Source organism: Zootoca vivipara, chromosome 1, assembly GCF_963506605.1.
Source record: "Zootoca vivipara chromosome 1, rZooViv1.1, whole genome shotgun sequence".
NCBI lineage: Eukaryota > Metazoa > Chordata > Lepidosauria > Squamata > Lacertidae > Zootoca > Zootoca vivipara.
The window spans coordinates 78,254,484-78,269,620 of record NC_083276.1 but is presented as its reverse complement, the minus strand read 5'-3'; the positions used below and the strand labels follow the sequence as shown (position 1 = coordinate 78,269,620).

The following is a 15,137-nucleotide window of genomic DNA, read 5'->3' as shown; positions in this document are numbered from 1 at the left end:
GGTCCTACAGATGTTGTTGGCCTATAACAAGGGCTGATGGGAGTCGTAGTTCAACATCTGGAGGGCCACAGCTTTCCTACGTCTGGTGTTTATTCCATGAAGCCAAAAAAGAGGCAAGCCAATAACTTTGATCATGGTGTATTGATGATGTTCTTTCAACCACGTTTTACTTCTAATTCACCCTCAAAATATTTAAATGAGTTATTAGGAGGTGTTAATGCAAAATAAGCAACACACACATGTGCTGCACTTTTCCTGAGTTTTTTTGTCTAATTGTTTTTCAGACATTCAGAAGCTGCAACCTGTAACCCTCAAGGATAAAATATTTGAACCAGGCTAGGGCAAATTTTAATAGATGGGTTTAGAAACAATGGTTTGGATCCAGGTAAGGAATTTGAACTTCGATCCCACTGAAAGCAATGAGACAAGCTGGTCGTGATTTCAGTTCCATAGATGGTTGTAATTTCAGTTCCATAGATTTCAATAGGAAGATAATGCAACTAACAGTGCAATCCTACACATGTCTACTCAGAAATTCTACTGCATTCAAACAGGACTTGCTTCCCTGTGTGTACAGATCTACAGCCTTAGTCTGGATCCAGCCCATTGAAAGTTGGCTAATGAATTTGGTCTTTATTTTCTTGTCTCAATGTTTCAATTCCTTCAGTACATTTGCCATCACATTCAAAAATCATATCTCTGCAAAATCTAGAAACATTCAGTACTTTGTTTATACAGTAAAAGGTCATGGATACAAGGTGAAAACAAAATTCTAAACAAAGAATTCTTCAAAACTTCTGTCTGCAATGGGAACACAACTTTCAGTAGCAACAACGAAAATACAGAAAGTAGAAGATAAAAGCACATGTCAATAGTGTCAAAGAGCCAAATTACAGATGCAAGATTCTACAGCGCAGATGCTTGTACATTTTAGCACTTGGAGCTAAAAGGAAGTGCCCTTTGATGTATTACAAGAGACAATTTTCTGATAGTTGCAATATTAGAAAAAGGCACAGAGCACAATCTTGATGACCTCAAATACGACGTTGGCTTAACATAAGTTTTGTACTTCAAAAAGCCATATTAATAATCCGCATTTGAAAATGAAAGTTGTTTACTTGCATTCATAACCACTGAACAATTAATGAAAACACTTTAAAGGGTTCCAATGTAAATTCATGGAGCCAAGATTTGCCATTGTGGAAAATTAACAATTTAATTTTTTACTTAGGGTGTATCAGAGTAAGAACAGAACCCAGAATTACAGTTCAAGGACAATATTTTTGGGTTTCACCAAATTATTTGCACTTGTTTTGTTAGCTTTGCATTCCGCTTGGAGAAAATGTGCTCCAACAGCCCAATTCTAATCATTTTTCTTGAAAACAGAGTCCACATACCTCCAATTCAACATGTTTATGATTGCAACCCACGCTTCCATTGAGATGGAAGTCTTCAACAAGTGCTCATTATCATTATTACTGAGATACCAGTAGGGTTTGGAATAGTTTCTAATTTACACAGGTAGAATAAAGGGAATCTATTATTTGAAACAGAGATAAAATTCCTGAAGTGCTCCATTTTCACAATGTTTTATTTAAATTTAAATTTATCTAGTCCCCAATAAGGAACATCTAGTACCTGATTCTCATTTCTCCCTCGTTTCAGAGCTCCCACATTCTTTTCAAGATGGTCCATTTTATTTAAATCATCAAAATGTGCTGCAACATTACATGATTACCACCACGTCAGGCAGTGCATAATTAAATCATGTCCTTATCATATGAAAATGATCATTCTTCCTAAAGTTTGTTTCAGAGAAAGTCAAGAGTCTTCAGTTCCTCAGATTTTTTACTTTTTACTTTTTTTACTTTCCTAGGTCTCCTCTTAGTGCACACCTGCTAAGCAAACTGTCTCCTTCAAGGGCACCATTAAGGATACTTCTTTTGTGGTTCAGGATGACAGCAGGTTACTTGCATTTCTCAATAATAGTCTTGATTTGAGTGATTTTGTGAATGTCACTTCTAAAGACAACCTGATGCATAAGTACAGTATTCCAGTGGAGAGAAAAATCACATTTCCTTCTGAGAGAAGCTGGGGGCTGGAAGAATAGGCTTGGAAATCTATATACAAATGCAAAAGTCTGAAAATAAGAGTAAGCCCTCCAACTGCTACTTATTTTAGCTTAAACTCGAAGTGCACCAGGACTCTTGTACTTGCCTGGAGGTTATGTTGTCAGTCCTAATCATCCAACCCCCAGTTCCAGACAATTGGAAGATGGCTGTGGCTGCTTGGGAGGAAGGACACTCTGCATGTGCTCCAAGATGCTCTTGTTCAGAATATTACTTCGGAAAGGCCTGGAAAGTCAGTGGAAGAGGACCTGCTTTGCAGCTGGAAGGTCCCAGATTCAATTCCTTACATCTTCAGATAGAGCTGGGAAAGAACCCTGACCAAAACTCTGGAGATCTGCTGTCAAACAGGGTCAACAATACTGAACCAGATGCACCAATGGTCACTATATAAGTCAGCTTCCTATGTTTCTAGTTTCAAACTAAAATCCTCTGGAAGCCTCTCTCTTGCATTTTTCCTGCAGGCCCCAGGTGACCTATCCTTTGTTCCGTGTTTAAAGTACTAAGCAATTGCTGATTATTTCAGCATAAATATTTCAGCATTCCCCCACTTGTCTTGTGCTGCAATGCCTCAGCTGCAGAGCAGCCCACACACATTGGCCGAAAGACAGAGCCATCACAATGCTGAGCCTTTTAATGGTTGCCAATTATGGGCTGCTTTCAGATCCATCTTCCAAATGGTTTAGGCCACAGAAAATCATACTGATACATGCACTAGTTTTCTTCTTCTGCAAGTAAATTCAAACAAATCTTAAAATAAGATATATGATAATCTTATATCTTATTTTAAGATATATGTTTGACAGGTTCCTTCAGTCTTATGTGCTGGAATTAGCACATAATTCCTTACAAGGTGCAGAGCCAAATATTCTTCTCAGATTCATTAATAATATGTATATACAATGATGACTGAATACTCAATATGACTGAAATCCACCAATATGAGCCTCTCAAATTGATCTGAGCCTTCATATCTCAGCACTCAGAGGAAGCCAGTGAAGAATCAGCAAAACAAGGCCACACGATAATTCAAAATGCTGCGGCATTGACTGCACTGGTGAATGGCGTGTTGCTCCCTCAGAAATTAGTAGGGGAGAAGCTTTCAGAAAGCTCTCACCCTTGTTGACAGGAAGAAACTCTCATTACTGCCCTCTGGCCAAGAGCAGAGGCAGATTCTTTTCTTTTAGCCATCAACATATCAAGTACAGATTTCATGCACAAATGTGAATTTGTGACAGCAGCCCAAAGCTGCCCATGTACCAAATTAATTTTGCATGATTTCCCCTTGGTTAATCATGCAGTCCTGCCTTGCTTTGATTAGCTGTCCATTAATCTTTTTTTGACCAATAAAAGGAGTACAACAGAAGAGGTACTTTCCTTATTAGCTTACCAAGAGTTGCCTTAATACTATGAATAATTATTCCTTTAAATTCCAGCCATACCTCACATAGGCACATACACCTGCTATAATTAGGTTCCAGGTCAAATCACTTATTGCCTATGGACAAAGGTGATTGCAAATCTTCAAACAGGCTCAACAGGTACACAAATAAATCACATTTGCAAATTCAAATCCTAAAAATACTACTTATACAAAAGCACCAAAAGTAATAGGCAGAATGAAGAATAAAAAAGGAATAAAACAAGGGATAAGGAAAACAATAAAATGAATAATTAAACAATCGTCAAATCAGGGTATCACCATGACAATTTATAGTCATCTCTGAAAGCATCCAGAGCAAGAGACACTCAGAGTCCCCCCAAAAATCTGACTAAAAATAGTATGCAGAAATTTAAAATGGTGTTCCAAATACAAAGGACAAAATAAGGTAGAATATCTTTAAACATTACATCTCAGCAATTCCACTAAGACATCTACTCTGGGCCAGAGTATGAGGCATAGGAGTAAGAGAGGAAAAGAGCCACTACCGGTACATTTATTACATCTGACCTACAAAGGAACCCAAAGGAAACCACTCTGTTATTAATTCCTTCCTAAGAAAGATGTACCTGCTTGCTAATACCATGTGTATTTTTCCTATATACTGTGAGCAGCCTCTTCAGTTATCTGTCTTCTTAAAAACTCAAGCCCATTTTGTTTAAAAATGTTAAAAGAACATTATCAGCACTTTTAACCAGTGTCAAGAAAAGCAGCATTATTAATTTGCCTATGCTGTTCTTTCCAATCATGCTTACCTAAGGCAGTTAACAATAAGCAGAATAAAAATTATAAAGCAAGGTAGACTCCTTTTACTTTCATTAACTGACAACGGGGAGATCCCTTGCTGTGCTACCAAGACTAAAATGACGCCAAATGCAAACAGCATCCTTCCCCAAGCTCAGGAAAATAATTTCTGCCTGGAAAAACTGAAAACGAAGTGTGAGATCCTGTAAAAGTTAAGCCTTCTCTGTACACTTACCTGGAAGTAGGTTCACTGAATGTAGAAGCATAAACTTCTGTGCAAATATGTACAGAATCAGATTGTATGGTATCACTTAATTCAATTGGAGATACTTAAATGCATCTGTAACTCTCTCAATGAAATAACTAGAACTTTAAAAACAGAATGCTTGGGGCAGGAGGAGAGTATTGATTAGCACAAGGGCAGGGAACCTGTAACCCTCCACATGTTGCTGGACTACAGCTCCCATCATCCCTGACCATTGACTATGCTGGCTGGGGATGATGGGAGATGGAGTTCAGCAACATCTGGAGGGCACCACTTTAGCTAACCCAGGATTATCATCATTTGGTACCCCAGCTTTGCAACTTAGTTTGTGTGGGAATCTTAGAACTCTAGAAGACTGGTCTCCCCTTTTCTTAGCCTACAGCATGGGGATTATGAAAGGGAGAAAGGGAGAATATTTCAGGTTAAGAGGTTGCTCTGGAGCTCAATGAAGTCAGTGAGAATTTATGCAGCCTTCAATTTGCTGCAGCATTAAACCCTAACTGAAGAGTGTAACATCTTCCTTCATTCCAAACAATAATTCATTTTTTTATTGTTGACAATTTCTTTCAGCCCTTAGAAAGCATTTCACTGCAATTGCGATCAATATTGCATACTGAAATTATCTTCTTGGTGATTTAAATCCATAATGTGAGTTTCTTTATATATATAAAAAATCCATATTATCTTCATGTAAGTGTTCCCTGAATGCTAACTACTCTGTTTTCTTTCTTTTACACAAAGATAAGGCTCTGTTTGTAGTCCTGCTATGTTTTGCATTTCAGTGGTTGCAAAGAGAAAATTTCAAGTACTCCATTCTGAGCACCGCTGACAGCAATTTCCAGTTGCTACCAGTGGATATAACAGATTATGGCCAATATGAGCACAACTCACAGTGAAGTTTCATATTAGCAGCCGTTTAAAACTAGATCTTTCAATATACTGCATACACTTTGTGTGTTTCATAGAGTTTTATAAGTTAAAAAAATTACCTTTTATGTTTGAAACAACTGCCTGGTTCCCATGCCCTGCCATCACTCAGCCTGTACCTAACCTTAATCTCACAACTAAAACTATCAGATATTGTTCCCTTTTTAGCCCTGGCCCTTTCCTCCTCCCCTTGACCTGTACTCTGTGAAGTGCTATGCACACTGATGCTGCTGCATATGAAGATCATCTAAACAAGACTTGGACTTCCGGGTTGGTCGCGGCTGAGTTTAGACGTGAATCGGGTCGGTGGAGTTTTAAACCACCAGCTTGGTTCTTTATAGAGGAGGTAACGGGCTTTTTCGAGGGCAACGAAGGGCCTGGCACCACGAAGGAAAAGTTCGGGTGTTTTTGGGAGCAAAGCGGCGCGAAAAGAGGCCAAAAAATAAAGGAGATTGACTGAGGGAAACGGAGCCTTGGGGGCCTCGCGCTTTTGAATTACCCACCCCTCTATAAACGGCCCCGGTTGAAGCTCAACCTGGCGGCGGCTACAACAATAAGAACTAGATACAAAGAGCAAGGCTAGGACAGTTAAAAACTCAAAGAAACTTACCGTAGCCTTTGCTTTACCGGAGAGTTCGTTTTAGAAGAAGAAGAAGAACAAAGAAAGGGGCTTGTCTGTAATCTCGGAGTTCACCACACTGCGACGAGCGGAGTGCGGGTGTGTGCCAAAGAAGACTTGGAGGATACAAAGTAACCCAAAAGACCGGTGGAAAGAAGAGACAACTCCCCCCCCCCGCGCCTGGTCTGGAGGTACCCACGAACTGTACTGGGGAAAGGACGAGGCGGTGAGCTTGAAACATTTAGCGGAGAGTGGAGCGGTGTGATACGACAAGTAGGTGAAGGAAGGGAGGAGTGGGGGTGTCTCTGAACCCGACTGGAGGTATTTTAAAGCAGCGGAGAATACAGGATAAATAAACGGGAGAGAGGAAGAACGGGAGAGAGGAAGATCCCCCCAAAACTTTTTTTTTTAAAAAAAAAGAGACGGGAGACAGTCAGAAGTGAGGGAAAATAAGTCGGAGCGGCGGGAAACAACAAGGGAAGGGAGGAGAAAGACGCGGATGGAAAAGAAAGCTGCTGGGGAAGACGTGGTTTGGGATTAGCGGAGTGGAGGGCTTGAAAATATAAATACACAACACAAGGAGATAACTAGAAAATGGCGGAGAAGGTGCTGAATCATTGTTAGAGAACGGAAGTCACTCAGCACAAGAAGCCGGAAGAAGGGGAGGGACTTAGAAAGTAAGAGAGAACAGGAGAGTGAAGATAGATGATTAGAGCGACACACAGTGGTCTGACATAGGAATTGGGAAATAAAAGGAATAAAAGGAAAAACTAAAGAACAAACAGAGAATAAAGAATAGTCAACTTACCTCTCCTCATTCTATGAAAACCTCCCAAGAAAGTAAAACCTCCATTCTATGAAAACCTCCCAAGAAACCTCCCCACGCTAAGCTTCTGAATATCATGCAGGATTAAGCGACAAATGCCCTCCCCCCCCCAACAGGAATAACTAAAAGGACTAAACCACCTGAAAGCAATATATTAAATTGAAAACAGCATTCCCAAAAAGGACAAAAATTGAGTGCAGATGAGTCCAGAGAGAGAGAAAGAGAGGAAAGTAAAGGAAACCATGGAGAAAAGACTTAAAAATCAACCATCCATCACCACAATAAACACGCAAAGACGACAATCAGGCATAGAGGCAGAATCAATGGATATAAGAGAATTAATTTTGGGGATGAAGACGGAGATTAATGAGAAAATGGACTCAATGAATGAAAAATTGGATAATATGGGAAATAAAATTGAACAAAATTTAAAGAGGATTGAAGAAAATTCTAAAGCAATAATTGATTTGAATAAACAATATGAAGAGTTACAAGGGAAAAATAAAGAGATGGAAGAAACTACCCAGAATATATCATCTAAGATGAATAAACAAGAAGAAGTGATAAAGAGACATACAGAGGAACATAGAGAATTTAAAAGAGCCCAAGAAAAAATGAGAGAAGAAATGCAAAAATTAAAGGACATGCAAGAAACTTTATGGGACACGATTGCGATGCATGAACTCAAACAAAATGATCTGACGTTGAGGTTTAGGGGTTTAAAGGAAAACCCAGATGAGAATGTGGAAAACATCATTATCAAGGAAGTGGCGACTTGGATGGACTTACAAGAAGAGGATGTATCCATCTGCGTAGATAGAGCATTCAGATTGAAATCGAAGCAAGCGAAAGCAGGCAATTGGCCTAATGACTGTTTGGTCTTTTTAAATTCTAGAATATTAAGAGACAAAATAATGCAACAAAAAAAGGTACAAAAACTAAAGATTGAGGACAGGGAGATTATCATCATGAGGGAGATTCCACCAAGGTTGCTGAGAAAAAGATCGAAATATAAATTGCTTGCGGACGCTCTTCACAGAAATAACATTTACTATAAATGGGAGTTTCCTGAAGGGATAACCTTCACTTATAAACAGGTTAGAAGGAAATACACAACAGTATCTCAGGTGGAAAAATTCTGGAGAAAATATGCTGGTGAGCTGGGGGGGGGGGGAGGTGGTAGAGAAAAAGAAAAAGAAAGATAAGCCAGAAAGCGAAGAGGAAGAAGATTAGAGTTGGTGAACGCACCAAAAATAAGAGAGAGAGAAGGGAAATAGGAGGAAGAAGGACTACCCCGTCTCTGGTCAATAAAAATTGACAAAAGTGATTTTAGAAAATGAGTGAATAAGAAATAGTTGGTATTTGTTATTCTTTTTTTTTCTCTTTTTCTTTTTCTTTTTTTTTAGTTGGTTGTTGTCTATATATATGAGTATTGGAGGATCTAACCCTATTATTGATTTTGTTGTATTAAAGGAAATAATAAAGGTAAATTTTGATAACTCATACGTGGTGTAAGGGGGGAAAAGGGAAAGAAGAAAGAAAGAAGGAAAGCAATGGATTTAAGAATTGCCACCTGGAATATAAATGGACTGAATAATAAAACAAAAAGGAACAGACTGGAACGCTTGTTGGTTAAGAAAAAATTAGATATAATCTGCCTACAAGAGACACATATAGCAAAAAAACATCGTAGATTATTGGTGAACAAAAAATTAGGAGATGAATTTATATCCTCAGATACGAGTAAAAAAAGAGGAGTGGTATTCTATATTAATCCAAAATTAAACCCGAAGCAAATTTATAAAGATAATGAGGGGAGAGTTCTAATTTTAAAAATCAAAATGAAATTAGAGGAAATAATTATAGCAGGGATTTATGCGCCAAATGAGAATAAATTTGAATTTTTTAAGAAGCTAGAAAACATATTATTAGAATATAGCGATCAGGAAATAATATTAATGGGAGATCTAAATGGGGTAATATCGACAGAACTTGATAAAACTAATAGACAAAGGGGGAAAAAGAATGAAGGGCGCCTTCCAAAATCGTTTTTTCAATTAATAGATAATTTGGACCTCCAAGATGTATGGAGACGTAGATACCCCACCCAAAAACAATATACATTTTATTCATTTCCAAATGATACAGAAAGTAGAATAGACATGGTATGGGCAACTAAAGATTTGACACTACGATGTAAAAAAATAGAAATCGCGCCGAAAACTATTTCTGATCATAACCCTATCTGGATGGAGTTAAGAAGTAAGGAAAAAACTATTAAACGATGGAAATTAAACGAAACATTATTGGATGATGAGAAGATAGTTAGAAAAACAGAGGATATAATTAAGGAATTTTTTCAAATAAATTTAAATCAAGAAACCAAGTTAAATACGGTGTGGGACGCCGGAAAAGCAGTGTTCAGAGGGTTTTTTATTAATCAATGTAGTTGGAAAAAGAAGGAAAAAGAAAGGAAATTAGAAAGTCTCTTGAAGGAAATCAGGAAAAATGAAATAGAGTTAGACAAAGTGAGAAGTCAGGATAAAGAAGATTTAAAGAGAAATATTAGAATATTACAGAACCAAGTCTCCACGATCCTGGATGAAGAAATAGGAAACAAATTAAGATATTTGAAACAGAGGAATTTTGAACACTCGAACAAAGCAGGGAAGTACCTAGCCTGGCAGCTAAAAAAACAACAAAAGGAAAGGACTATAGACAAATTGATGGAAGGTGAGAGAATAATAACAGATCCCAAAGAAATTTCAAAACATTTTGGACAATATTATTCTAAATTATATAAAGAAGAAAAATTAGATAAAATAAAGATTGAAGATTATATTAAAAAAACCAACATTCAAAAAGTTGATGATGAAAGCATGAAACTGTTGAATGAACCAATAACTAAAGAAGAAATACAGGAGATAATTAGGAAAATTAAGGTAGGGAAATCCCCAGGAACAGATGGAATTCCGGCGCTATTTTACAAGAAATTTGCCAAAGTACTAATTGAACCTTTACAGAGATTATTGAATGAAATCATGGAAAAAGGAAGAGTCCCCCAAACTTGGGAAGAAGCCTACATCACAGTCATCCCAAAACAAAATTCGGACAAAAATCACGTTAAAAATTTCCGTCCTATTTCATTATTAAATAATGATTATAAAATTTTCACAGATTTGATAGCAAGTAGAATGAAAAAAGTTTTGAAAAATTTGATTAATTCGGACCAAGCAGGATTTCTCCCAAACAGAGGCATGCACAACAACATTAGGAACATTATAGACATATTGGAATATCTGAGTATAAAAATTAATAAAAAGGCGGCATTTTTAATGCTTGATGCTGAGAAAGCTTTCGATAAAATCTCGTGGGTGTTTATGAAGATGTGTATTCAAAATTTGAATTTTGGGGAGAAGATCATAAGAGGAATAGGAGCAATTTATAATAAGCAAAAGGCAAAAATAATATTGAATAATGAAATAACGGAAGAGATACAAATACAAAGGGGGACGAGACAGGGCTGTCCACTGTCGCCGCTTTTATTCATTTTATGTTTGGAATTCCTATTAAAAAACTTAAGGGAAGAGGAAATGGTAAAGGGTATAACAATTGGAAAGGACGTCCATAAAGTAAAAGCGTTCGCGGACGACGTTATAGTTACGGTAGAGGAACCATTGGAAAGCATACCAAAAGTGTTAGAAAAAATTAAAGAATTTGGCGAATTGGCAGGGTTTGACATAAATATGAAAAAAACTAATTTGATAACCAAAAATTTATCAAAGGAAGAAAAGGCACAATTGCAGGAGAAAGTAGGATTGGAAATAGTCAAAAAAACTAGGTATTTGGGGATATGGATTACAAATAATACAAATAATTTGGTAAAAGACAATTATGTTAAAGTTTGGAAGGAGGTAAAACATGATTTGGAGAATTGGAATAGGTTAAATTTAACATTATTAGGCAGGATAGCAATAATAAAAATGAACGTCTTACCGCGAATGCTTTTTCTATTTCAAATGTTACCGATATTAGGCACAGGAAATAATATTTTCAAGCAATGGAGAAAGGACCTTACAAAATTCATATGGAATAATAAAACAGCGAGGATAAAATATAAATTATTATCGGACTCTAAAGAAAGAGGGGGATTGGCCTTACCAAATTTTAATTTATACCACGATGCGGCAGGATTTCTATGGTTAAAAGAGTGGATCACCCTAGAAAACCACAAAATATTAGATCTTGAAGGGTTCGACAATAGATTCACCTGGCATGCCTATTTGGTAGATGACAAAGTCAAAATCCATAAAGGGTTTAACACCCATTTAATTAAAAAATCGTTGCTAAAAATCTGGGCAAGCCATAGACGGTTGTTGGAGCCGAAAACACCAAAGTGGGCATCTCCATTAGAGCTAACCACAATTAAGAATTTAAATACAGAAAAAAAATGGGGGAAATATAATGATTTATTAGAAGAAAAAGATGGTGAATTAAAGATAAAAAATTATGAAGAGATACGACAACATTTAAAAGGGTGGTTACAATACCATCAAATATGTAGTAGATTTAAAGAAGACAAAAAAAGAAATGGCTTTCTGTCTGAACCGTCTTTGTTGGAAATCAATCTGTTACGGGACGATCGAAAAATTATCTCGAAAATGTACAAGGTGTTATTAGAGTGGGATCTAAAAGACGAACTGGTAAAAGAGAATATGACAAAATGGGCGATAGACTTGGGAAAGCCCATACAAGTGGAGAGCTGGGAAAGGCTATGGAAAATATCGTGGAGGTTCACGGCATCAGAAGGGATCAGGGAGAACATGATTAAGATGTTTTATAGGTGGTACCTTACACCCGTGAGAATACACAAAATGTATAAAAATGGAAACAATCTCTGCTGGAGGTGCAAAAAAGAAGTGGGGACATTTGTACATATATGGTGGCACTGCGAAAAAATTAAAGTTTTTTGGAATGGGATATTAGAAGAATTGAAAAAGATATGTAAATATAATATTAAAAAGAATCCGGAATTCTTTTTATTGGGAATAATGGGGGAGGAGATAAAAAAAGAGGATGAAAAAGTCAGTCTGTACGCGATAGCGGCAGCGAGAATCTTGTTAGCAAAATATTGGAAAAGAGAAGAAATTCCGGATATTAAAGAATGGCAAGAAAAACTATTAAGTTATGTGGAATTAGATAAAATAACAAATGTAATTAGAGGAGGTAATAACAAAAAATTAGTTAAAAATTGGGAAAAATTTGGAGAGTATATCAAAAAGCAGTGCCCCATGATAAAAACTTGGACTTACTTATAACATCTTGCACAGAACAAATTTAAATGGGAACGAAGCAGTGGAAAAAGGTATGTTGTAATTAACCCGGGAAAAGGACAAGAGGAAGTCGGTTCGGAAATAAAGGGGTTTATGGAAATTTATGGTGTACAGAGTATAGATAATGAAGAAAAGATAAGGGAATTGATAATGTGGGTTTAGATAAGCTTTAATTTAAATGGAGAACTAAATTTTAAGGGTTTTTTGTTATGTTTTTCGGTTTGTGTTTGATTCATGATCTGATAAGTACGATTTGTTTTATAATATTAGTATTTTTGTAGTATACTTTCGAATTTTTGTGCTGTATTTTTCTTTTTTTTGTCTGTATTTTGTATTTTATTCTCAATAAAGCTTTTTTAAAATTAAAAAAAAAAAAAAAAAGAAGATCATCTAAACAAGACTTATTCATTTGTTGAGCAGACAGCATCATACCCAACAATGAAAGACTAGAGTGACATTCTATAGAGGGATATTCCTCATTCCACAGAAGATTGTGCATGGCATGCTTCCAATTTTTAAAAGTGATTGGTAATATTATTATGCCTGCGCTGGGCATTGGAATCAAAGGCGAAGATTCAAAGAGACATGGAATAGGCTCCAAGTACCCAAGAGGGCTCTAAACTTGTTTTCCACTACTTCTTAACCCCACCCACCCAAAACAAAATAAAAATACCCAGATAGCAAACTGCCCTTGAATCTTAGTTTCAAAAATCATTGTGGTACGACATAGAGGGCCAGCTATTTGAACCCCAAAGAATTCGGCTGGGTATGTGCAAGCCATCGGGCCCACAGTGACTGCAAAATCAGGCCCACAAGATATAACTGGTTGCTATATAACTTTGCTTTACTTAAATTTTAAAAATGCACATAAATCTATTTTGCAACCAGTGCAGGGAAAACCAAGATCAATATTTGCTAAATGAAAGATGATAAAAAAACAAACAAACCCACTCTGGTTTGCTAAAATAGAGGCAAAAAGTAAAGGAAAAGGGGATAATTGCAGATAGCAGGAGAAAAACCTGCATATTCTCCATCAATATTAATTGACAATGTCAATCCACACTGAAAACGTTTAGAGTCAGGAGAAATAGCAAGCAAGCAAGCAAGCACAGTGTCGCTTACCTCAGTAAATGTTGTGCAACAGAGCAGTGAGCCGAGAGCCGGCCGCCGTACATCTCAGTGGAAGCCCACTGCATGATGGTCTGGTGCATTCGGTACTGCACAGTGAGCATCTTCACAACATGGTCATCATATTTCTGAATCAGCCGTTCCATTAAACTGAGAGAAAGACCCTCTGTGGCAGCTCTGCACTGACAGAAAGAAAGTAATTAACAAGGTCCTCCAAACAAAGAGAAAGAGCAAATTTATTAAGAAAATTGCAAAGAGAGGCACTGCCAGCTTTATCACATGTGTGTGTCTCTCAGATATGTATAGAAAAATGTTATGACTGCCATTATAAATAATGGCTATATTCCAATAAGTGAATACTCAAAGCGCAGTTGGGGATTTCCCAGTGTTTACTTGCACCTGCAGTTTTTTGCCTCCAGTACTCACAAAAAGCTGCATATACAGCTGTCTGAATCTCAGCCAATTTGCTCCAAAATGCTCCAGATTCCCACACTTAATACATGCTAAAGTCCTATTTAAAGGTAAAGGGACCCCTGACCATTAGGTCCAGTCGTGACCGACTCTGGGGTTGCGCGCTCATCTCGCATTATTGGCCGAGGGAGCCGGCGTATAGCTTCCAGGTCATGTGGCTTAGAGATGTGTTAACCTAGGAAAAATGGGAGGACTTCTTCCCTCAGCTCATAATGCCTCATTATAGTCAATGGTACATAAGACCTCAAATATCAGTAGTCAACAGTACAGCAGGGCGCTGCCATGCACCTGACCTATGGTCTGTTGCACTGCTGCTGCTTAGAGGGGATGGGTGAGGTGCAAATCATGGGCTGGGTCAATTCAGCCCTCCTGCTGGTGGGTTTGCACCACACAGGCCTTGTGGCTGCCTCCCCCTGCTGGTAAGCAGCAGTGATGCAACTGATTAGAGGTCAAATGAGAGGTGCTGCCCCTCCCCCCAGTACTGCCAAATACTATTCTGGAGCGTAGCCTTATACTGTAGGCACTCTAGACCGAAACTTTGCCACTTTTATCCTGGGCAAATACATCCTGAAGCTCAGCAGCTCTGGACTTGGCCAGTATTTAAATGGAAACTTATCCATGGAGAAAAGACAGGACACAAATGAAAATAAATAGATCAAGTTGGTCAGATAAAACAAGACACCTATTTATTGCTGTATGATCCATTTGACAACAAGAGTTGATGGATTAGTCAGATTTTAAGAGCCCCAATCCAGTAGATCTACGGGAAATGCCTGTGAACACCAGAGTTCTCAATTCATTTTTAAACACAGCAGCTCCACTTCCACTTTCTCCTTCTTAGGTCCCCAAACTGCTTTTAAACACTCTAGAATTAAAAAAACAAAACAAAACAGCTTGCCATTCAGCAACTGAAATGGTATGAAGATGGTGTTGATCCTGTGTGACAAAAATGGATGGGGAAAATCATTGGTGCCTGCATGGATCTGGTACATGCAGCACCTTGGCAACTGGGGTTTCTCCATACCTATATTTTAAAAAATCCTTCCTAATCAGGTCCAAGAAATAAGAAGCAAGCCTATAGTCATCTCGCACAGTTAGAAACCCTTTGTTTTAAGTCAGGCAGTAAATGCTCAGTCTAAAGTATCCTTTTTTAATGGAATCTCATAAAATGTCAAGAGAGGCAATAAAGCTCACCATGGGCCTCCAATAAAACTCCTGTGTACACTAACACGGCCATTTCCAGTATATTGTGCAACC

At 37.6% G+C, this 15,137-nt stretch overlaps 1 protein-coding gene across 2 annotated transcripts in view; it reads right to left on the bottom strand.

Annotated features, from left to right (window-relative positions):
- The window catches only part of IGHMBP2 (immunoglobulin mu DNA binding protein 2), a 68,105-nt gene that overhangs the window by 20,980 nt on the left and 31,988 nt on the right, over window positions 1–15,137 (bottom strand). For both annotated transcript variants that reach the window (XM_035122726.2, XM_060276691.1), the window contains exon 9: window positions 13,404–13,586. In XM_035122726.2, the coding sequence (XP_034978617.2) occupies window positions 13,404–13,586 (183 nt within the window). The remainder of the gene's footprint in view (window positions 1–13,403; window positions 13,587–15,137) is intronic.